This window comes from Protopterus annectens, chromosome 2.part2 (genome assembly GCF_019279795.1).
Source record: "Protopterus annectens isolate FY-2018-M chromosome 2.part2, PAN1.0, whole genome shotgun sequence".
In the NCBI taxonomy this organism is placed as follows: Eukaryota; Metazoa; Chordata; order Ceratodontiformes; family Protopteridae; genus Protopterus; species Protopterus annectens.
Window position 1 is genome coordinate 708,104,652 of NC_056730.1, and position 24,786 is coordinate 708,129,437.

Sequence of the window (24,786 nt, forward strand, 5' to 3'; positions counted from 1 at the left end):
ATCTTTCCTCCAAATGTCATCAGTTTTAGGAGGGATTAAGAGGGACCAAGCTAAACTTTGAGTCAAAATCAGGGACAGTTGAGAGGTGTGAGTCTCGTATTTAGTAGCTTCGTCTACATGATTCATTTGAGAAATTAGAACTATTCACAAAGACGTAAATTATAATAACTCTTTTAAATAAAGCAGTGATAGCGTTGATTGAGAGTACTAAACTGTGAGTGTGCGGCAAACGTTGAAAACATAACCTTATCTGGTCTGCCACAAAAACAGCTTTTCGTTTTTCAGTTTAAGGCAGAGCGCTGTCACAACTGCCGTATATTGTACGACAGAGTACAACCCACACCAAAACAATAGTGTTTTAGTTAAAGCCGTCGTCACACTGCCATGAAGTGCGAGGAATAGCAAATACTGCCTTTATTTCCGACGTACCCTGATACATACCGCTTAACTGTCCATATTTTTGCCTTATATTTTTTCTTTGTTCCTCATAAAATTTGTGTTTTTTTCTGGTACATCACCAAAAGACTAAAATTACTGACTAATGGCATATATTTTAGTTTTAAACTTCATATCCTCTATAAAATGCATGCCGACACCTAAGTTATATATATATATATATATATATATATATATATATATATATATATATATATATATAACAGAATATTTATAATCTATTCCTATTTGTTAGCCTTTGTCTCCCGTTATTTTAGGCTTTGCCCAGATTTCTTGAGTTAAGGGGCTGAGAGATATGCCCTAAAATCTTTAATTTGCACAGAGATAATCAATGCAGCCACACATTCATGCCAGTCATCAAAATAATTTGCATCTACAAGTAGTGAGTAATATATTATGCATAATCAATCATTCTTGCAACACTGAACACCTAAAACTGTTGATTAATCAGCGTATCAGCCATTTCATTTCCACACAGAAAGCTTAAAAAATAAAAGCGATTTAAGCAACAGAAAACACACACACGAACTAGCATTTAGACTACCTAGATCATTTCACACACACACACACACACAAAACTAGGGACATTGTAGACAGAAAATGTAATTTTGAACTCACAATTCCATACTGTTGTCCCCTCTCCCATTTACTTTAAAAAGAGTACATATTTCCCCAGGTAATTATCAACTGATATACTTAATAAATCTGTATGCAGAATTTATAGAGATTGCATCTTATTATAAATGTTGTTTCAAAAGGAACATTTCTGCCTCTAAGCAATTTGTGTGCAAATCTAAGGCGCATATCCCAGCCTCAAAAATCTAAATTGCTCTGATTGATACTAAGAAAAATATATATAATCAGGTAGAACACGTAAACTAAATGACACTTCTGATCAGGAGAGGGGTGGGGGACATTCTTTCTGCATTTCATAATCATACCTACTCATGTCAGCCTTTGACATACTAAATCAGTAAGAGAACCAGTTCTCTTACATCACTTCCTCCATTATAGGGTGGGGGTAATCTTCAAGGCTATGGGACAGTTTATTGCAACAATAAGAATTTCCTTCACAAGAATAAGGACATCAAACAAAAAATAAAACACAACCATTCACACTGTAACACTTCACGTGATTATTGAACAAAAAAGCAACAGGAAAGCCGATTGGAACAATTTAAAACACTCCAGACGAGCCTTCCTGCAGGATGGAATCTGACTTACCCACCTCATGAACCTAGTAACTAATAGCCGGCGGAGTCGTCATTCAGCCAATCGGCTCGCTGCTTACTGTAGTGTAGTTGCACGTGCCCCTTCAATCATGGTGGCATAGGGGAAGTATGAGTGACTTTGGAAGGAAAAAAATAAAAGATTAAGATCATTCTTGCTGTAACAGTAGTGGCAGTGTTATGACACTGTTTTGTACATAGTGGAAATGTATGCACGTTAGCAGTGGAGTTACTCAAAGGAACATTTGCTGGTTTTGCAGTTCACCTCGGCAACTGAGACAAGCTGTGCCATATCTTACTGACAACTCTGGTTTATCTTCATTTGCATATTTCTGGTGGGGGCATCTCCGTTTAGATCAACTTAAGGTCGCTAGCTGCTGCTATATATTTTCAGTTGTTTTTCCGTTTACTTTTGGAACTGTAATTTGTGTGTAGCCTGGTTATATAACCCGTTTAAGACAATGTTGTCTGTTATGGTCCACGCTTATCTGAGGTACTGGCTGCCAGCGGCTGTGATGTTAGGTGCAGCACCTGTTTATCTACTGTCCTGGTTTATCTGGCGGGTTATTTCGACTCTTCTTCCAGCTCGTTTTTATCATCGTTTGGACGATCATTTATACATAATCTACCAGAGCATGGTCCTATTTTTCTTTGAGAACTATACAGGAGTGGAGGTGAGCTTTTATCTGTATGACATTTGCTGTTGGCTTGATAGGTCCTTTGCACTTTGATGTGTAGTATTTTAGAACAACGATTTTTTTTTTTTGCATTTGTGTTTACCTCTTAAATTGTTGCTTTATTTGTATCATTGTTGTGTAATATGACTAGGCCCATGGGTGTTTTATTTACTGTGTCAAAAACAGTATTGTATACAAAGATGGTGCAGTCAGCAGGTAAAAGTTATGTGGCTTGTATAGTTTACCAATCCTCATTGCTACATTAGTGACCTTTTGGTTTGCTCGCTCCTTTAGTTACTTTAGTGACCTCATAGTTTCTGGTCAGCTTATTTGCTTGTCTTTTGAGATATTTAACATTTTTTGTGTGTTTTTTTCTGGGTCTTTTAATAGTAGGTTTAGTATACCACATTTCTGTTCACATTACCATTGTCCCACTTTCAAACTGTCTGATTCCATCATAACTGTGTCTTTATTAGGGATGGGAAGCAGAATGGACTTGTACTCTTCATGTTTATACACTTTATTGCATTTAATTACCAGGATTGTCTGACTGGGTCATGCAAGACCCCTTTTAGCAGAGGCCTATGAAGAAAACCTCCAAAACATTCATTAACCATTATTAAGTATATCGTAGTTGAACTAGCATGATAATGTAGGCAAGATGTGTCAGGTAAGTTATTTCATTGTTGCATGCAGATAAATATACAAAAGTAAACACCTTAAATAATAAGTATATCTTACAAGGAGTTACAAATATTACCTATCAAATACTTTTGGTTATACTCCTTTGTTCTTGGCTATACGTATGGTAGTCATGGTCACCCTTGACTTACCATTGACCTTTGGTGAAATACATTCATTCTGTCTTGTGTATGATGTGTAGCCTTTGCATTGGATAACAGTATTTCAAACCCCTCCTTTGTTGGATGTTCATATGGTAGTCATGGTCACCCTTGACTTACCATAGACCTTAAACGTCTTCATTGACCTTTGGTGAAATACTTTTTCTGCCTTGTGTATATGTAGCTTTTACATTGGGTAACAGTATTTCAAACAGAATTTTATCAGACTCTTGTTCATTTGCACCATTACCACTTTTGTGTTAGTAGTGGTGTCACTTTCTGTTTGTGTGAGTATCCAGGTGACTGTATGACTTGTTAGCATTTGTTTCTTGAACCTGAATAATGGCTGTTTTCATCTGTATTTATTTAAGTTTAATGGAAGAAAATATGCATTTGTAATGGGGAAACACTTTTGCACACTTTGGTTACAGTTACAGAAATGGTGATAGCAAGAAATATTTGTTTACTGTTGCTTTTTCTTTTTCTCTGTTATTTCACTTCAGTGCTCCATTTGTATTTCTGGTCTAGTGCTTTAGTGGATGATATTATTGCGTGAGGTATTCCTCTGCATGGAAGAAAAACTTGTAGCTTACTAGTATGTATATGTCTATGCAGTGAGTTAAAGATTAGAGACAAGACCTGTTTTGTTGTGATTATTGCTGCCCTGTCCTTCCAAGCATGTGGATATGCAATGGTAGAAGCTCTTTGCTCAATGCTTCCATGCAAATAGTGTTTACAGGTCTGTTTTTCCTTGTTTGTTTACACTGGCCCTACTGGTATTCCCACATTCACCTCATCACCTCCTCCCCCTACTGAGAGAGAGAAGAGTCCGTCTTTTGCTGTTTGAGTCTGTCTCCCCTGCTGACCTTTCAGCACACTGGCTGCCAGCTGAATGTAAGTCAGTTGTAGCATAGGTGGATGCCTTACAACATTAACTGTGAACTGATACTTGAATACTTTTTCTTATTTGTGTGTGTGGTTAAATATGTAACACATGTGAAACTCATTGTTAGGTTGCAGATAAGTTTTAAAAGTCACATGAAATTTAACTTTTGGAAAGAAAGGTACATTTTATAATTCTAAATTATCATAAGAGGATATGTTTTTCATCAAAACTGAATAATTTATTAAAGTGAGGAATATTAATTTTGAGGATTAGAACTTTATTTCGGGAGGTGAAGGTCTCCTTTTAATAATAATAAAATTGGTGTTGTCCCCATCGATGTATTAAACCTTGCTGGTATGTCAATTTAAACTTATTCATGTTGTAATTCCATAAAGCAATGCATTATCCCCCTAGACTTTTAAAGTCTCTAACTTCTATACACATTTTAAATTCCATAGCCATGTAAGGGATTCACTGTTGTAGGTCTCTGTAGCAAAGCTTTGGAGTTTTGTGCCGTATTTAATTAGAAACAAAACAACAAATAAGAATGTTGCACATAACTCTCCCAGGCAAAAAGTTTACAAAGAACCTGGTAAATCTGAGTTTTCACTTTTTGTAATACTTTACACCTCATTTAAAGGAAGCTTATGGAAAAATGTTGTTTCAGCTACGTAACTTTTTAATGTCAAGAGTGCCCGACTTCTTACATTTATTAAGTTTTTATTGAGGCTTTAAGGCCAATAAAGCCAAACGCTGCTAACAGTTGGCATGACATGTTTCACTCTCTCTTTTTTTTTTTTTTTTTTTTTTTTTTTTAAGACAACAACTAAAAAAGGAGATTTTGAGGTACTGCACAATGAAGTTTCAGGTTTGCAAGGGTCTTTTTGAATTTTTTTTTTTACTTTTTTGTGACCTTTTTACTTGTTTTATTCCTTATTTGGGAAATGTTGTAATCACCCTAATGTTGTGGACATAATGCTTTGGCCATTTTCTGAAAACACTCAGCTTTTCAGTCTTTCCACTTGTAACTGATAAGCCAAAAAAATAGGTGAAACCTGTCTTCTGTACAGGTAGTGCCACTTGATTTTATTTGCCTGAATGCATCAATAAAGATATTTTAAAAAGAAAGAAGTCAGTGGGCTTTTAGAGGTCCTGTAATTGAAGCACTTGTCCTTAAGTGGTAACTTGCATATTTCCCAGTGGCCAGGTTTATGGTTAATGGTACTGTGTGAAAGTAGAGTTGAAACTAGCATATAAGCATTCATACATTTCTAAAATTGCTTGGCAGACAAAATTGTCATCACTTAAAGCATTGAACATAAAATCAAGCCATAAGTAGCTATACAACTCTCCACACAAATTCTTTACCAACAAAGTACTGTTCTTTACCAAGTAAATTCCTTTTTTCTGTTACAAATTAACATTGCTGCTGCTCAAATTCTGTTTTCTAAGTACTGTACAACCCTCTTTACCTTTCCCACTAACATTTAATTTTCCTAATCTATGTCCACTACTGCAGTTAACCTCAACATCTCCTATTTTCTTTGGGTATCCTGCAGACTTGGAAATGCAATAGCTGTAGCTGTGACTTTAAATATGTTAATGCAACTGTGCAAATGTTTGTTTGGGAATGTATGTATTGCTGACATGTCGAATTCTTCCAGTAAGGTGTGTGGCAAAGAAGTACCATGTCCAGATTGAGTTTTTCTCAATGTGGAGCTTTTCTCCCTGGACCTCCAGTGAAAATATATTTTTGACTTTACTTAGCCTAGTCTGGTTAACAAATAAGTTTAAAAAAAAAAGTGACATTGCCTTGATTTTTATTAGGAATTGTGTATTTTTTTCGCAAGTTAATGCCAAAGTTGGTTTCCACTGCTCTCATCTGTTTTGTATGTGTGTGCTTTAGCATATAGTGCTTTTACATCTCCACAGTTACAGAAACAAAGCAACAAAAATGCTGTGTAGTCCTAAAATATTATCCCCATACAAATTTGCTCATTCTCACTTGCATTGCTGTTTTACAGTTGTGTTTTTTGCTGTGCTGCACACTGTTTTGTACATTTAGAGTTGAGGTAAATAAAATCACTTAAATATGTTACGTTACTCTGTAGAGTATTGATTGCTGACACTAGACTGTTTTCTTTGGTACAAGCAGAATGCATTTTTATAGGAGTATAACAAGTGAGTACAGGTTAGGTCGGTAAACTAAGATTATTCTTTCTGTCTGGTCCAAAAGCTACACACCATACGTAGTCACTGAGCTTATATCTTATTCTACTTCCTGCGATATCTCTTGCCCATTTGTGTTTCCTGAAAACCTGCTTAAATTAGGGTATAACCATTAAAAGCTGGCACTCTGTGGCTCTCATCTTTGTGAGCACTAACTGTTTAGCCCCCCCCCCCCACCTAGCCAGTAATTGCTGTGACACCTGTCCTTTCTTGAAAGGGGTGGGTAAGCTGTGGGAAAGGGCTGTTACTGTGGATCTTGATAGCAGCTGAAGCGGCAGCACTGCTGCTGTCCTGGTCTCCTTTGGCTTCAAGCATTTGTCGAATTGGCTAAGTCCAGGTTTTGTTCTCATTTTTCTTGATTTTAGTGCTCTATAGTTGCGATGGCCTTCTCACATTAAATGATGGATTGTTTATGCTTACTTCTTAATAAAAGCCTAACTTTTCAGTGTTTGAGTGTTCTTGATGTCTTGTGTGTTATGTTTACAGCACTGGATATACACATTTTATTTACAGGTTGCATACCCTGGATCACTCAGCCTAAGATCTGTAGGGTGCAGCTTTTCTTAGTCTGCCTGCCACCTCCTGAATTCTTGTGCCGTAGGTATGGAGACTTGTTGAAGGTCATCTGTATTTTGATGCTTTGAAAGGGTATGAGGCAGTAGTGTTCTAGCAAGTGCTTAGCTTCTGGTTGTGTTAAGTAGAAAGTAATCACTACTCAGATTTTTTAAAATTGGCTGTATTGTTTGGTTGTGTTTCTTGCAGAATAGTTTCTTTTAGTCTTGTATTCCAGTGTGGTCTCTGCTCAGGTGAAACTTTTAGCTTTAGTGTGATAGTGTCCTTTGCTAAAATAGTTATTTTCACCCAGGTAAAAAATTTATTTTTGTTTTGTTGTGTTTTTTTAACATTTGAACAAACCAGACCAAATAAGAACATAATCATCATTTCAGAACTTGAGTGTACTTTGAATAATTGCATGTGTCAACCTCGTTTTAGACAGGTACAGGCAACTCTAGCCCAAGTGCCATAATTTCAGGTGTTGTGATAAAAGGTGTTAAACAGTGGTTCTGACAATTTTGAGGGGGGTTTAAAAAAAGGCTGTTTTAATTTTGCTTATGACACATTTGCCATATTAACAACAATCCACACAAGAAATTTCGCTCTCAGCTCGTATAGTTAGCAAAATAAATCCACCGGATATGCTTAAAACCACCAAAATGTCTGTTTAATGCAAATATATAAAACAAGCAAATTCTATCGTCGTCAAGCGCTTTCACTAGACAAGGCTAGCTTCATCAGAACGATTAATACAGCTGAATACTCTTCATTTTAAATGAAAATAGGTGCCAAAAATAAGAAGCCATACTTAAAGCAACATACTATGAATTAAATTCATACTTGTACAAATGTTATGAATTCGTTGTTTCAAAATATAAATGCCAATATAACTACAATAAATATATGTGCAATTAAATAAATATAAATGGAAATTGGTAAAAATTATAAAATTGCAAAAAAATGTATTTTATGTAATGTGACTGTAAATTGATTATATTTTATATGCCTCTATTGATTATTTTACGAGGCTTAATAGTAAAATAGTCGTTGATGCCTGGTGTTCTAGTGGCATCCGTTAAAACTTGCCAATAAAGTTCTCTATAAGCTAATACGTTTTTAATATTACCCCCTCTAGGATCACTCTTGACTGCCTCTATTATAGCAAATTCAAATTTGTGCTCTTCCCCTTCATCTAAGATGTGCCTAGCAAGTGCATTTTTGAAGTCCTTGTTTTTTATGCAATATAAATGTGAATATATCCGCTGTCTTAATAATCTTTCAGTCTTCCCCACATAAAATGAGGGGCAGACTGTGCACATAGCGATTATATACTACCATCCTTGATTTGCAATTACCCTTAACTGGATATATCTTAGTTCTATTCTCATTTCCTAATGTTATTAAACTCCTTGTGTATATACTAGAACACTGTTTACATGTCCCACATCTCGAAGTATGTGCACTTACACTGTGTTTTGTCTTATGTCCTGTTTCAATAATTCTCTTGATGTTCATACCCATTTTGTTCACAAATTTGGGTTCTGTTCCCAGTATATTAGCTAATTCTGTATCTTTAATTATAAGATGCCAATTTTTAATAATTATATCTTTGATGTAGTAACTGTAAGGACCAAATTCTAAAATGCATGCTCTATTATATTTGATATCGGTTGTTTGCTTTACTGTTGCTTCCATAACTTGTTGTTCTGTAGTTTCATTATTTACTAATACTTTTGATATGCTATGGGAGCCAAGTAATGGCTTGTATTTGATTCCCCATTGACTTATCACATATGCAGAAATATCTACCATCAATTCATTATCATATCCTCTGTCTAAGAACAAGGATGTGATATAGTCAATTTCCTTAACCATGTCATTATAATTTGAACACATTCTAACAGCCCTTACACATTGTCCTTTATAGATGTTTCTTTTCACTTTTCTGGGGTGAAAACTGTTGAAGTCCACATAAGAATTAGTAAAGGTGTCCTTTCAGTATATGTGTATATGTTTTCTTTCAATGTGTAAGGGCTGTTAGAATGTGTTCAAATTATAATGACATGGTTAAGGAAATTGACTATATCACATCTTGTTCTTAGACAGAGGATATGATAATGAATTGATGGTAGATATTTCTGCATATGTGATAAGTCAATGGGGAATCAAATACAAGCCATTACTTGGCTCCCATAGCATATCAAAAGTATTAGTAAATAATGAAACTACAGAACAACAAGTTATGGAAGCAACAGTAAAGCAAACAACCGATATCAAATATAATAGAGCATGCATTTTAGAATTTGGTCCTTACAGTTACTACATCAAAGATATAATTATTAAAAATTGGCATCTTATAATTAAAGATAAAGAATTAGCTAATATACTGGGAACAGAACCCAAATTTGTGAACAAAATGGGTATGAACATCAAGAGAATTATTGAAACAGGACATAAGACAAAACGCAGTGTAAGTGCACATACTTCAAGATGTGGGACATGTAAACAGTGTTCTAGTATATACACAAGGAGTTTAATAACATTAGGAAATGAGAATAGAACTAAGATATATCCAGTTAAGGGTAATTGCAAATCAAGGATGGTAGTATATATCCCTATGTGCACAGTCTGCCCCTCATTTTATGTGGGGAAGACTGAAAGATTATTAAGACAGCGGATATATTCACATTTATATTGCATAAAAAACAAGGACTTGAAAAATGCACTTGCTAGGCACATCTTAGATGAAGGGGAAGAGCACAAATTTGAATTTGCTATAATAGAGGCAGTCAAGAGTGATCCTAGAAGGGGTAATATTAAAAACTTATTAGCTTATAGAGAACTTTTTTGGCAAGTTTTAACGGATGCCACTAGAACACCAGGCATCAATGACTATTTTACTATCAAGCCTCTATTGATGTTGAACAATCAATAGAGGCACATAAAATATAATCAATTTATAGTCACAGTACATAAAATACATTTTTTCACAATTTTATAATTTTTACCAATTTTCATTTATATTTATTTAATTGTACATATATTTATTGTAGATATATTGGCATTTATATTTTGAAACAACGAATTCATAACATTTGTACAAGTATGAATTTAATTCATAGTATGTTGCTTTAAGTATGGCTTCTTATTTTTGACACCTATTTTCATTTAAAATGAAGAGTATTCAGCTGTATTAATCGTTCTGATGAAGCTAGCCTTGTCTAGTGAAAGCGCTTGACGACGATAGAATTTGCTTGTTTTATATATTTGCATTAAACAGACATTTTGGTGGTTTTAAGCATATCCGGTGGATTTATTTTGCTAACTATACGAGCTGAGAGCGAAATTTCTTGTGTGGATTATTCTGATACTTTTTACGTGTGGTTCCATACGAGTCTGTTAGTTAAAGGCAATTTTTTTATAATGTCACCAGGCAGGATCCCATTTCTGTTTGGAAAGAGAAAGGTAGAGGAGGGAATAATTACTCCCCATATATTTTTTTTCAGTTTTTATGATACTGATGAGTAAATGCTTTTTATGCTTTGGTTTAATGCCATAATTGTGAAACTGACTGATCTTGCTGCTTCCAGATTGAATAATAAGAGGAGTATTACCCTCCCCCCGATAAAGTTTTGACAGTTTTACTGTATGGAACATAAGGAAATGTTAAATTTATTTAGATGATCGTGTAGCCGAGATTAATTTTTCTTCAAAACACTGCAATGTTACAGGAACTGCATGACAAAGATGTTTTAAAATGTTTTTTTAAACACGTTTTTTGAAGTATCACTTGTGACATGGACAAATTTACATTTATACAAAAGTAATCCGTGTATTAAATTAACATTAACAAATGTTGTAGTTGTTATAGGTCATATAACTTAAGCAGTATTACATAAATTATTTAATTCTTGCCCCTTTTTTTCTCTGTTATCAGTCTTCATCGTAACAACAACAAACTATCTTCAGCACTCTTCCTAGAGCTCTCAAAAGCTTTCGATATGGACAACCATCAGCTACTGCTCAATACCCTACAAATTATTGGTTTAAACCAACACACAATACAATGGTTTCACTCCTTCCTAAACGGTAGACAGCTGTCTTATGGCAGAGCAAGCTGTCATCCCAACTTCCTCTAACCCTAGGTGTCCCACAAGGGTCCATACTAGGTCCTTCTTTTCTCTATCTTTATCAATGATCTGCACACCACCATCCCAGGAGCCACCTGGATCCAATATGCAGATGACTCCACGCTAATATGCTCCACCTTCTCTCCTACATAACTTCTAACCCTCACCCAGACCACTTTCAGCACGGTAGAAACATGGCTAGCTAATCGCTGCCTGCTTCTAAATCCTAACAAAACCAAGCTATTACTTTTCTCCCCTAATCGTAGAATTTCTCCTCCTTCCTTCAACATCAAATCTAGCAATGACACCATTATCTCCCCTGATGACCATACAAAGCTTCTAGGTGTAATAATAGACAGCAACCTTAAATTTGATAAACCTGTAACTCACACTATTAAGTCCGTCAACATAAAACTTGGCTCCCTGTGCAGAGCCAAACCTTTCCTCACTCCTCTAGCTAGGGTAGCTAGTGCAAGACCACATCTCCTCTCTACCCTTATGTATGCCTCCCCTGTACGACCCAACCGATCTCAACAAATTATCAGGATGTTACAGTCGTATAGCCAGATTCGCTACTGCCATGGCTTTTAGGACCCACCATTGCCAGAACCTCAAAGCACTGGGATGGCTAGAGTATCCTACCCTTCTACAGTTCATCTAGCTTATAGTAGTGCATAAAATACTCCATCAACCTGATAACACCCCTGACCTCAAAAATATTCTCACCCCTCATAGTGCCCCCAGGCCATTACGCTCCGCTGATAAACTATTGATACTGACCCAAAATTCCAACAACTCTGCAGGCGATGCTATATTTGCCAACTCGACCGGTAAATCTGGAATCTGCTACCGTTACCAAGGAAACCTCACTACCCCTATTTAAAAGAACTCAAATACCTCACATCTCATTAGCTGTGTTCTTGTTCTAAACCTAACAACTTCACTAATACATGTCTTGCTACCCAACCTGCTGTTTGGCCAAGTATCTATGCCTCATAGCATTTGAATGTCTAAGCATTGTAAATTATGAAATCTGATTGTATTCTGTGTTCACATTTTCTGATGCGTCTCTGCCAATCAGCTGCAAGTCTGCACATTGTGTATATTGATATCTGCCTGTATTCTTTGTCTATATTTTTCTAAACATGTCTGCCTGAGTTTATCACTCAGTGATGTATGTACTCTCTCTCTTTTTGGTATGTGGAGCTTTTCTCCCCGGGCCTCTGCTGAAAATGGACATGTATCCAGTCTGACTATCCCGGTCAACAAATGTAAAATAAATAAACGAAGCATCTTTATTAAGCAGTCATCACTTACAGCATAAGCAGTCACACAATGAAAATAAACCACACTGACACTGTGCTAGTTGCAAGCATTTTACATCATAAACCATGCTGACACACTCCCAGTTGCAAATATTATACAACTTAAAATCTACCCAATCATTTCAGTCAAACGTTACATAGCTCATTTAAGTTCTGTATCTTTGGTGTGGTATACCATTGCATATGTTGAATTTTTTTTTTTTTAGAAGTAATTTTTGTAGTTTTAAGGATGTAATTGTTGGTATAATTATTTAATTAAACCTTCTATTGGCTAACTGAAAGTTATTTTTGAGAACAGTAGTTAAAGATGGCTGTTCAATTGTTTTTTTATTCTGATGAAGTCTCCTTTGTGGGACGTAAGTGCTCAATACATTTTGCTTTTAACCGTTTTGAACCCTCAATGGTGTTCTTTCTGTTTGGTTTTGGTCGTATCTATAATGCAACACTCTACTTCATTGTCTTCTTTTCTTGTGTAAGGGCTACAAACAGACTCCTTAGACAATATCTCCCTTCCTAATTCATGGGCTAACAATTCCGAAGTTGCCCAGCTGAAATTGAATGTTTCAACTTTAAAAAGTAGATCTTGCAAGGCTGATTGAGCTTCTTTCCCAGCCAGAGGAAGGAGGATATAAAACAAAGGCAGGTGTGTCTACATCTTCCCCAGTTCCAATATCAGATCATTCCCCTGGTTCCTCTCCTCCTGTTGGGAGGACTGCAGTTGAGTTGCAGGAGATTGTTTTTTAACTCGGCATGGATTTACCAACTCAAGTAACAGTGTTTTGGGGTTACAACGCTGTTAATTTTCAACATAATTTTATGATTGGCCACCAATGGGAATAGAGATGTGTGACCACGTTTGGTAGAGTGGTCTAAAGCTGGTACTGAATCTAATAATAAAGCCAGTACATCTGAACTTCCTAATGACATACATAGCATGTTCGGTTTTAAAAATATAATGGACAAAACGTTTCATCTTCAACATGATTCTTGTTCTGAACAAACAATGAATAACAGTGGGAATATTATTACTGTTTTATCTTTAATGAATCAGATTTACTGTTTCGAAAAAGATTAATGAAATTTAAAAGTTTACAAACTGAGAACAGTTACTTAAGAGAATGCTATAAAATAGATCTGCGTTAAGATTTAAGAATGCATACATTTCCATGTCGTCTTTGTTACAATGATGAGATACTGGATGATTTTATCAAGTTATTTGATAATGATTTAGAGCTTATTCAAACAATTTAATTACAGTGAGATTTACTTAGGAACTTTGAGTCAGGACCTTGAGAAACTACACCAGCAGATCTTAAATGATTTATAGTTTCCATGGACATAGGAGTTTATATGAGAAAGTATTAGCCAAGGTGATAAGAGATGTAGTAATTTATTCATGAAGAAAAAGCGAAAACTTGAGCGTGATATTAAGCAATATAAGAATAAAGAGGCTTATTCTACAGCACACACATCCTCCCAAGTATGGCAAAAAAGTTGTTTGCAGGTATAGATGCATGTACATCAGCTGAAACTTTTAGGTCTGAGTTGATGGGAGACAAGATAGAGATATGCTAGATTTGGACACTTTCTGCTGAACCTCATGATGTTTAGTACACCAGATGCCCAGAGAAACTGGCAAGTCAGTCGAAACAGGAATTTCAACCCCATTCCTCCCCAGAAGGCTTATCAGAAGCGGGGAAGAAGAGAAGAAAAGTTTTTGAAAGGTTCCAAGTTGATTCCAACTAGGCGTATTGATGTTGCAAATTCCCTGTTAGAACGTAAATTGTTTACAAGGAAGCTTAATTTTAATATTTTTTTCATGATAAAACTCATTGAAAATTTAGAGGAATCCTCTAATAAGATTTACCTTAAGAAACATAGCACCTTTAACCCTCCTTTACATCCAGTCTTAACACCTGTTTGAAAGAGCAGTGATGAAGGATATTTATAAGATGCATTCTTATAGCAAATGACCATTTTACAGTCTCACCAGGGAAGAGAGAGAACTTTAGATAAACTCACGAATGATAGGAATTTACATATTATGAAATCTGATAAGGGGTGGTATATAGTGTTTGCACAAGACTAATGCAGCCTTATGTTGGTCATGTTGTACAACAGTGAAAACTTCTACTCCCGTATCTAATATTCAAATTTAGTATAGCATATCAGTGCATTGGCTCCTATTTAGAAGAGTATGTCCTAAATCAGTGTATCAATGTGGAATTTTTTATTGAATTCCAAACTTCATTACTAAAATTTTCGGAATCCCAAAAATTCATGACGATGTAGTCAAACCTTCCTTCAGGCCAATAGTTTCAGCACAGGGATCGAAGATACATTCCTTGACAGTCCTTGTTGATAGATGGGTGAAACAGGTTATTGAAGTAACATCACACCTCATTAAGGACTCCTGGGATTTTTTTGGTCAGTTGAAGAATAACATCTGGAGGCAAGACTTGTTCATAATCACCCCCAAAAATGAAGGGCTTGAGTTTTTTTTCATGATACCCTTAAGTTTTCTTCTTTATCAAATAAGAAAGTAGCTTTTGTCATGGAATTATTCTTTTATTTTAGATAATAATAATTTTATTATTTTGGCAGGAGAATATTTTTCAACAAGTCAGGGGTGTTGCCATGGGTGTGCTTTGAGCCCCTTATTTTGCAAACACTGTTTTATAAGGATGAGAAAACCAGTATGTGTGTAATACAGTAAACTCTGTTAACTGGCACCCATGGGGATTGGTAGATGCCGGATAACTGTAGTTTCTGGTTTCTTGAGAGTTGCTATTAAAAATAATCCTGACTAATACTGTACCCTATACTAGTTGTTCGGTTTGATTTGTTCTCTGGTTGAGGAGAGAGAGGCAGTTTATTTGTATCTTCCTTTTTAAAACTCTGAAACTCTAAAAACATAAGGTATGTTTATCCGGTGGGAATACAGAAAGTGCAACACATGAAAATTGTAATTGCTGGTTGCTTGAGTTCCGGTTAACAGAGTTTACTGTAGTAGATTTTCCAAGAATCTCCAGTTATATTTAAGGTTCATTGATGACATCTTAATTTTATGGGATGGTGCAGAAGTGGAGATTCATTCATTTGTTGAATATTAAAATAACACCACATATTTTTTTTTTTTTAAATTTACATATAGCTGGAGTAGACAGAGGATAAACTAATTGGACACCCTTGTATCCCACACAGCATCAGGTTTTAACTCAAATGTGTATAGGAAAAATACTTTTTTGTAACTCTTATCTTCATTTTACTAACTGCCACCCTTGCTCAGAAAAGAAAAGTATAGTGAAAGTCAAGCAATTAGGGTGGAGAGGATGACATCTCAGTATAAGGAAGTGTGGGGCAAATTGCTTAAGCTGAAAGAGATGTTTTGTAGTTAAGGGTTATCCAGAGAACTTGGTCAGTGGCTTGATCAAAGAAGTTTTTAATGAATGGGGGCTAAATATAATCCCCTGTTAGGAATAGGTTTGGGTAAATCACAAATGGAGGAAAGAGTAATGAAATATGAAGAAGCTCTCATACAGCATACTCAGTTTTCTAAGGAGTTAAGAGACGTAGTTATGAACAATTGGAGTATTTGTAAAGTTAATTGTGACCTGCTCAATATGGTGAGGATTGAACCTATTTTTATCACGTAGACAGCTATTTGAAAACCAAAAGGTCTCTGGTGTCATCAGTGGACAGGGGTACTATCCCCTGTGGTTGTTACAAGCAATGCCCCTTCATAATAAAGGTACAAATCCTAGTACTTGATAACATCCTGAAAACCAAAATTATATTTCAGAAAGGCAACTGTTTTACTCAGAGTTGTTTACTTGGCAAAGTGAGATGGTTGTTCAGCATTCTATGTTGGCAAAACAACATGCACTGATAACGTGCATTTATGAGCACCTTTTATGGTATTGCCAACCGTAAAGAAAATAGTGCCTTTTTAAAACCATTACAGCTGAGTGTTTATACAAGTTCTCTCTTGGAATATTAGAAAACATTAATATCAATCCCAGAAGGAGAGACTGGAACAGATGGCTCAGTAACAGAACTTGTGTGGCAGCTTAGGTTAGGTGCCACTTTTGTACCAGGGTTGAGTGAGCATGTATAAATAGAATATATAGCATGTATGAATTCTTTTATAGGTTAGGTCTGTTTTTATAGGGTTGAAAATGTTTCAGCTTATTTTGTATACTGTTTTTGTGTGTGTGTGTGTGTCTGCTTAAATAATTTTTGTAGCTTTAAGAATGTAATTGCTGGTGAAATTAATTAGCTTTCAATTAGCCAATATAATATTTTTTTGAGAATAGCATTTAAAGATGGCTATTCAGTTTTTTTGTTATTCTGGTGGTCTCCTTTGTGGGATGAAAGCGCTCAAAGTTTTCTTTTAAACATAAGAGTGTTTGGATAATATGCATGAGTTTAGAAAGGTCACTGTTAAGCATTTGTGATAACTCTAGAGCACGAAAACTATTATCACAATGACTTAGCCTGCCCCCCCCCCCCCCCCCATTTTCTGTTGCCTAAGGAAGTATGACTACAAAAATAACTAGAGATGCCAAAGGGGTATTGTAGATGGTTCAGAAATTCTATGAAAACCTGTGTAGAGAGAGGAGTGGGGGAACCACAAAAAGACACAAACGGAAACATTTATGGAAGACTTTTATTATGCCAAATTTAGAGGAAGATGAGGCTCAGAAAATTATAGCAACGATGGGAGAGGATAATATAAAATTGGTGCTGCATAATTGGCAGTGAACTCTGCAGGAACAGATAGTATTCCTGTGGAAAATTTGGAAGTCTTCAGGAACAGATAGTATCCGTGTGGAAAATTTTGGAAGTCAGGAGGGGGAAGTTATCTGGGAGGTTTTGTTTGGCTATTTTAAAGGTAGAGACAGTACCAGCATTTTGGAAGAAAGCTGTGATGTTTGTACTAAGAGAGTAAAGACTTTTTTAAATCCAACTTCATATATAGCAATTTCAGTGTTAATACATGATTTATAAAGTATTTTTATGTGTACTTGTTAAGCAAAATGGCCAAGGTGTAGCCTAAACCTGATTAATATGGATCAGTAAGGTTTTGTGTAGGGGAGACTAACATTTGACAACATAAACAGAACAATGATGATGTTAAGTGCAATAAAATCCCATTATTATTGGTGGGTCTTGATGCAGATAGGGCATTTGACATTAACTGGGAGTTTTATGACTATGGCAATGGCAGCACTTGCTTTTCCTCATAGAATAATGCAGTTAATTACGAAGATACGTGAAAGATCACAGGTGATAAAGTGAGAGGGCTCCTTTCTGACAAGTTGGGTTTGAATAGAGGAGCCAGGCAGGGGTGCCCCCCCCCCCCACACACACACACACATACACTTTATTTGCCTTATATTTGGAGCCATTGGCAGTGAATATATGGTACTCATATTCAAGGGTATAACTGGTGTGGGACTCAAGAAAACAAAATAGTCTTATTCACAGATAATGCTATTCTGTATTTAATATATTCCGAAAAAGGATATTCGGTGCCGAGAAACATTTTGAGGTAGTTTCAAATTTTTTTCTGGGTATAAAATTAAATGAGAATAAAATGAAAGTGATAGCAATAAACTGCATCCCCCCTTATGGATTGATTCAGCAATAACCCTTGATTATGGGGATAAGTCAAGATTAAGTATTTAGGTGTTTGATTTGTAAAGATTTTATTATGGCAGCTAAGGATAAGTGGGAAGAGACAAAGTGATACAAAACTTGAAGTTGTAAAGTCTTGATGAATGTGCAAGCTGTGAAAATGTTTCTGTTCCCTTTATTTAATAACAATGTTTAAAAAATACTGTTCACTTGGCATAGGTACACACTAATAGAAAATAAAACCATATTATTTTTCATGTACATACTTTAGACATTACATACATGCTTTCTTTCTTATAGCAAAACTCATTCACTCCGTTACACAAATAGCTCATTTCCTGCCTTCCCTTAAACCTCATTCTTCCTTCTCCTCCTCCCAAACATTGTTGTGCATGTATTGTTCTCACAGATTGCATTTATTTCTATGTAATATGCTCCTTCCCAGTTCTTGTATCTCTTTTTACAATTTTCAGTACTTGAAATACAGTTGGTTTACATTTTGCTTATTTCCTAATTGTTTTTGCAGCCAGTAGAATTAAACTTAAGCCCTGACTATGCACAGGAAATTCAGATCCTGTGTCCCAACTCAAAATAATCTTTTCCTTGGATATAGCCATTTGCCCCCCCCCCCCATGAGTATTCTGTAGTGAATATTTTTAAATCTGCCAGCTTGTTAAACTCCCAAAAATCATATTCTCTGTCGCCTATTTCTTTCTCATCACACCTTCAACATTTGTTGTCTACCTGAGGAAATATTCTCAAGTTTTTGTGGGTGTTAAAATATATATTCAGACACTTCCAAGCAAAAAATCCTAAACCTTTTGGAGTTTGTTGCATACTTGAGATCCATACATAACATCCTCCCATGGTCCTCTTTTTTGTAAACTGTTTGTTTTCACAGCCTTTCTTCCCAGTATTTTCTAACTTTCTCAAATTCTTATAGTTGTCATGTATTATTTTATATGCCGTACTAATTATCCCATTTTAAACAGCAGCTTATCTTGTAGAGTCAACTAAAAACTCCAGCAGAGTAGCCCTTACACTTAGGACTCCACTGTCCGTTTCCCTTTGCTTATACTGTTATTTCGATCCCTTGTAGGGAAGACAGTCTGTAACCTACAGGTTAAACGTCTTCCTGGTTTCATCCCACTCTCTTACCTTTCCCTTTCTAGTTAATTATTCCCATTAGCTTGTTTCCTTTGCCAGTTTTCCAGTAAATTCCAGCCCCTCTTGCCTATTTTCTGTACCCCCACTTGCAGTCATCCCTATTGGTAAAATTTCCTCCATTCCCATGTTAGGTTAGTTCTTAGAATACTTTGCTTGTATTATGTGTATGAGCTTTAACTGCTTAGCTCTAAAGTATTAAAGCTTCAAAAAGGAACAAACTCTGCAAAAAAAAAAAAAAAAACAAAAGATGGCATGAGTGAAATAACCACCACTTTTAATATAAGCACTTTCGTACAAACAATGACATGTACTTCTTCAGACAATGAAATCCCTATGACATGTATTTCTTCAGACAATGAAATCCCTATACAACTCCCTGCTAAATTTCAATCAACTTTTTTTAAAGTTGTGTACGTCCATTTTCCAAATAAGACCATATGCATAAACTAAGGTTTCATTCCTAAAACATCTTCCATTACTAATAAAATTAATAAGTATATGTATATATATCTTTAAAAATAAAATAAATACGTATATGTATTTTAGAACTTGTGTGTGTGTGTGTGTGTGTGTGTGTGTGTGTGTGTGTGTGTGTGTGTGTGTATATATATATATATATATATATATATATATATATATATATATATATATATATATATATATATATATATATCTACATGTATATATGTAAATATGTGTATATATATATATATATATATATATATATATATATATATATATATATATATATATATATGTGTGTGTATGTATATGTGTATATATATATAATGTGTATATATATGTATGTATGTATGTGTGTGTGTGTAAATCATCTTATGTCCCCATAGATATGGAAACTAATTTGAGTATGGGGACATGATTTATGGCTATAACATTTGTTTTATCTTCATTAATTTTGTATCCCGAAAAGATTTTAAACTTTCTCAAAATGTTCCATAACACCAAAATGTCCCTTTCTGAATTTATTTACAACATATTTGCATATAAAGCCAACTTTTCTTGCATTACCATACCAGTTATATTGCTGAGTGTTTGAGTCCCTTTTCTTTGCCAGTGTCTCTAAATATGAGGAAAATAACAAAGGGGAAAGACGAGCCCCATGCCTGGTTCCTTTGTTCAAACACAATTTGAGAGGTACCCTCTCACTTTTTAATTATCACCTTCATTCCTTCATATAGCTTTCTAATTAATCTTATTGTTATTATCAGGGAACACATGCTTTCATTGCCCTACTCCTAAAATCCTCTCTTTCTCTGTTTTATGCTTTTTATGCATCAAGATCCACCTTCAACAGTGCTATTTTCTTAGATTCTACTTCCCTCTGGATTATCATTGTTCTATTCATTTTGTGAAATATTTGCCTCCTCTATATACATGCAATCGCATTGATCCATATCTATCCATTTCGGCAACACTTTTGCCATTCTTTAATTAATGTAGACATCAACACATTACAGCTGTGGTTTAAAATTGAAATGGGGGCCTATATGGAGCAGAGTCTTTACTCTCCCTGGGTAATACAGCCACCACGTCTTTCTTCCACGGTGCTCCTTCCCTTCTTTTTAAATTACTATCAAACAAAATCTTCCAGATATTTATCGATTTTTTTTTTTTCTTTCCTCCAAACTTCACCAGGAATACAGTCTGTTCCTGGAAACGTCCCTTGCTAATTGATTAAACATAATCATTTATATCTCATCTTCTCCAGTCTGAACTGTGTTAGTTGTTGATCCTCATCTTCCAGTAACCTTGGCAAAATTAATTTTTTTTCCATTTGCGCTCGCTCTTGGTTTCCACATTCCTCTGCTTTATACAATTTTTCATAAAATTTCTGAAATATCTGTAATACTGCTATATGATTGATCTCTTCCCAATCCTTCTTAACCTTCTGTGATTCTTATAGATATTGTATATTTGAGCAATAACCCATGGCTGGGTGTGGGTAATTCTGGATTTAACCACAGTTGGTGTGGTCACGAGGGTGAAGACAGAGTGACCAAACAAAGCCGACCGTAGGTAAATCCAGCATTGCCCACACCCAGCCGTGGGTTATTGCTATTATACAATGACATTAAGAAAAAAATACTTACTTTTCTTGGTAATGTCTCCGTGCTTCCCTTCTGTGGTTTTCCGTTATCTTGGGCCTTTTTCTGATGTACTGCGCATGCTTCTGGGACTTGTGTTCCCATGCTAATGCAGTACATCAGTGATGTGCAGAGGTAGTAATGGAGAAAGGAAGATCTCCGTTGCCTTTTTTTTTTTTTTTTTGTAATTGAAAAGAAAAAAAAAAGAAATTTGGGTGAATTTTTACATTTGGGAGAGCTGGAACAGATGAAATAAAAGGATAATCAGATAAGTTTCTTTAATTTTGCAGAGCGTACCTGATTATCCTCTTATTTTTGTCTGCACCATCTCCTTCGTTCGTTTCAGGTCTTCGTTTTTCTTTTTTTGGGGCAAAAAAAAAAAAGTAAAATAAAAAAATAGGAGATATACTAATGGGAAAAAGTCTGGGTGACCAGAGCTTTTTCTGTTGGTATATTCTCGGATTTACAATGGGCATGCTGGTTGAGCTAGCCAGTCATTGTATAATATTTTATATGCCCTACTAATTATACCAATTTTCACAGCAGCTTCTGTTCTAGATTCAACTAAAAATCTCTACCAGAGCAGAGCTTTCTCTTAGAACTCTACTGTGTATTTTTTTTTTGTCAGTAGGCTGTCATAGTTTGGCAACAGCCCTAAGTCATTGTGCTAAGTGTTTGTGGTTTTGTGCTGTAGAAATAGTGGTTTAACAGCAATCTTTCTAAACTCAAGCATATTTTCCAAATGTTCCTTTATTTTCTCTTAAACACTCTGCAATCGCTCCTCCTCTAGTTCTGAGGTTCTATTTTATTCTGCAATACTTTAACCTTTGTCAGTCCCTCTAAATAATTCATATTACTACTTAACTATTCCTTTTTTTTGTTTCTACCCTGTTTTTCAACTCCATTTTCACTTTATCCCACTTACTAACTGTCGCTCATCTGGTCAGGATAAAAGAGACCAACAGTTGTGTGTTCAGTTCAAGCTGCTTTATTACACAAGCACACATGTGAATCATTGGAGGTTACTAGGCTATTGGCCCTGAGGCCTTTATAAGCCTAGCCAAGAGTTTAGACAAGTCAGCGTCCAAAGCCCCTGTCCAGCAGGCGCACAGGCGGAATCCCAGGGGTGTATTTTCTGTTTCCCATCCAGTTATCCAGGTTGCACTTAAAAAGGGATGATGAGGTACTCTGCTTGACGTGGAGAGGGAGTCTCTTCCACAGTTGGGGGAGTCTCTGGGATACATATCTGTCCCTCCAAGTCCTATTGATATCACAGATCAGGTTGGGATTGTGTGTATGGGTTGCTCAAGTGGAGCTTGACTTGTGGATATGCAGCAGTCCCATCAAAGCGGGGTCTAAGATTGCTTTATACGCCAAACAGAGGTCACCCCTAAGGAGTCTGTCTGTATGAAACTGAGTAGGCTAAAGCCTATCTGTGTAGGGTAGATATTTGAGGCCCTAGATTCTCCTGGTGAGGAACCTCTGTGGTATTTCCAGCTGCTGCATGTACTTTGCGAGGTACATGCCGAAAGGGGCATTGTACTCAATTGGCCTTATAAGGGAAGAATACAGGGATGTTATGACCTCTTCGTTCCTGGATGAGATACCCTTACTTATAAGGTGGGCCATGTCGAAAACTTTCTGTACAACAGAAGCAACATGGTGGTCAAAAGTCTGATTGTGTACTTAGGACATTGTTATTAATGTGATAATATGTGGGGATGTCATTCTCCCCAAAGGAGATTTATTTATTTATTTGCATTTGTTAACCGGGTTGGTCCAGCTGGGTAAGAATTACCCTTTTTCAGTGGAGACCCGAGGGGAAAAGCCCCAAACAGACATACAAATGCATACGAATAGAGACAAATTTACAATATTACAGAGGAAAACAATATTATGGGTACAATGGATAAGAAAAACAAACAATGAAAGTTTGAGAATATGAGTAAGGTAGGCCAGAGGCATGCATGCAAAAGATTTATGAAAAGGTGTTCTGAGCAAGATCTCTGAATTAAGTTGAAGTGGGCAAAGAAATGACGATTTAGGTGTGGAGTTAGTAGTGTGGGAGTTTTAGGTAGGAGCATGTGAAGGACATTCCCATTTGGAGGAGAGATGGGAGAGAAGCATGGATTTGAAATTGTTGTGGTTAGGTATATTACGTAATGGTGTGGGGAGATTGTTCCATAGTTTGGCTATAGTGTGGGATAGTAGTAGTTTACCAGTTGGGTGGATGGGTTTGTGTACATGCAGGAGGTTTTGGCCTGTAAATCTCAGGGTACGGGTAGGTGTGTAGGGTGTTGGAAATTTAGCAAGAGAGGGGCATTCTGCTGGTTTAAAGATGAGTTTGTGGGCTGTTGTAAGTTCTAGGTACTTTAGGTGGTTGTGGAGTTCTAGCCAGGGTGTGTAGGGAGTGACAGTGATGGGAAGAGTTCTTAGAATTGGTTGCAAATTTGCAGATTTTGTTGTAACAGGCCTCAAGTTTAGCACGGAGTCTGAGTTGTAGGTTGGAGAATAGGGGAGCACCGTACGAGAGAGAGGGGAGAAGGAAGGTAGATGCAAGGGTATGACTAGAAGATGGAGTAAGGTAGTAGTTGTGTCTGTAGAGGAGGCCGATTTTCTGGTGGGTTTTTTTGATTGCTGAGATGATGATGATGATGATGATTTTTTTGGGATTTAGCTTGAGGTCATGTTTCTGGCATCAGTCATTTGTTTGGGTGAGACTCTCTTGGTGGACATCCGCATCACATGGGGACTTAATGACTGCGCCCAGCTTGCAGTCATCTGCAAACTTGGTCAGCCATAATCCACTGGTATTTGGCCTGCACCTCAGAGAAGTATATCCTGAATAACAAAGGCCCCAAGACTGATCCCTGGGGTACGCTGCTCATTACGGTTCGATTGCTTGAGGTGGCTTACCCTATTTTGATTCGGTGGGTTTTATCAGTGAGCCAGTTTGCTACCCATCTGGTAACATATGGATTGATGCCTAGTTGAGAGAGTATCTACTATGCCTGAGTGGGGAATAGTGTCGAAGGCTTTGGCCAGTTCAAGGTAGGCGGTGTGCACAGTCTTCCCCTTGTCCATGGCGACTTGTCTCAAGGAAGTTGACCAGATTTAGCAGACATGACCTCCCCTTGACAAAGCCAAACTGTGTGGGGTCGAGGGTTTGGAGGTTGCAATGTCCCTGTTAATGAGGTCCATGATAATCTGTTCCATGGGCTTGCAGATCAGCCTAGTTAGGCTGATGGGTCTATAATTTCCTGGATTGGTGGACGCTCCATTATTGTGTAAAGGGATGACAGTGGCTGTCCTCCACTCGGCTGGGACAAAGCCAGTAGTCAGGCTTTGGTTGAATAGGGTGCTAATGATGCTGCAAGCTCATGTCTGAGTTCATGTAGGATGCAGTCAGGGATGTCATCAGTTCCCATGCAGGCTGTATGTTTTGCCTTTGAGAGGGCAGTGATGACCTATTCCCTAGAGATAAGGGGTGGGGGGCAGGTACTGGGGATGTCCTGATTTACTGATGGGGGGCAGAGCGGAGAAGT

At 36.4% G+C, this 24,786-nt stretch overlaps 1 protein-coding gene across 1 annotated transcript in view; it reads left to right on the forward strand.

The window, feature by feature from the left end:
• The first annotated feature begins 1,565 nt into the window (after nucleotides 1–1,565).
• Nucleotides 1,566–24,786, forward strand: part of LOC122795777 (1-acyl-sn-glycerol-3-phosphate acyltransferase epsilon-like) — an 800,499-nt gene continuing 777,278 nt past the window's right edge. Inside the window, exon 1 of the mRNA XM_044064106.1 lies at nucleotides 1,566–2,359. Within this exon, the coding sequence (XP_043920041.1) occupies nucleotides 2,147–2,359 (213 nt within the window). The 5' untranslated portion in view covers nucleotides 1,566–2,146. The remainder of the gene's footprint in view (nucleotides 2,360–24,786) is intronic.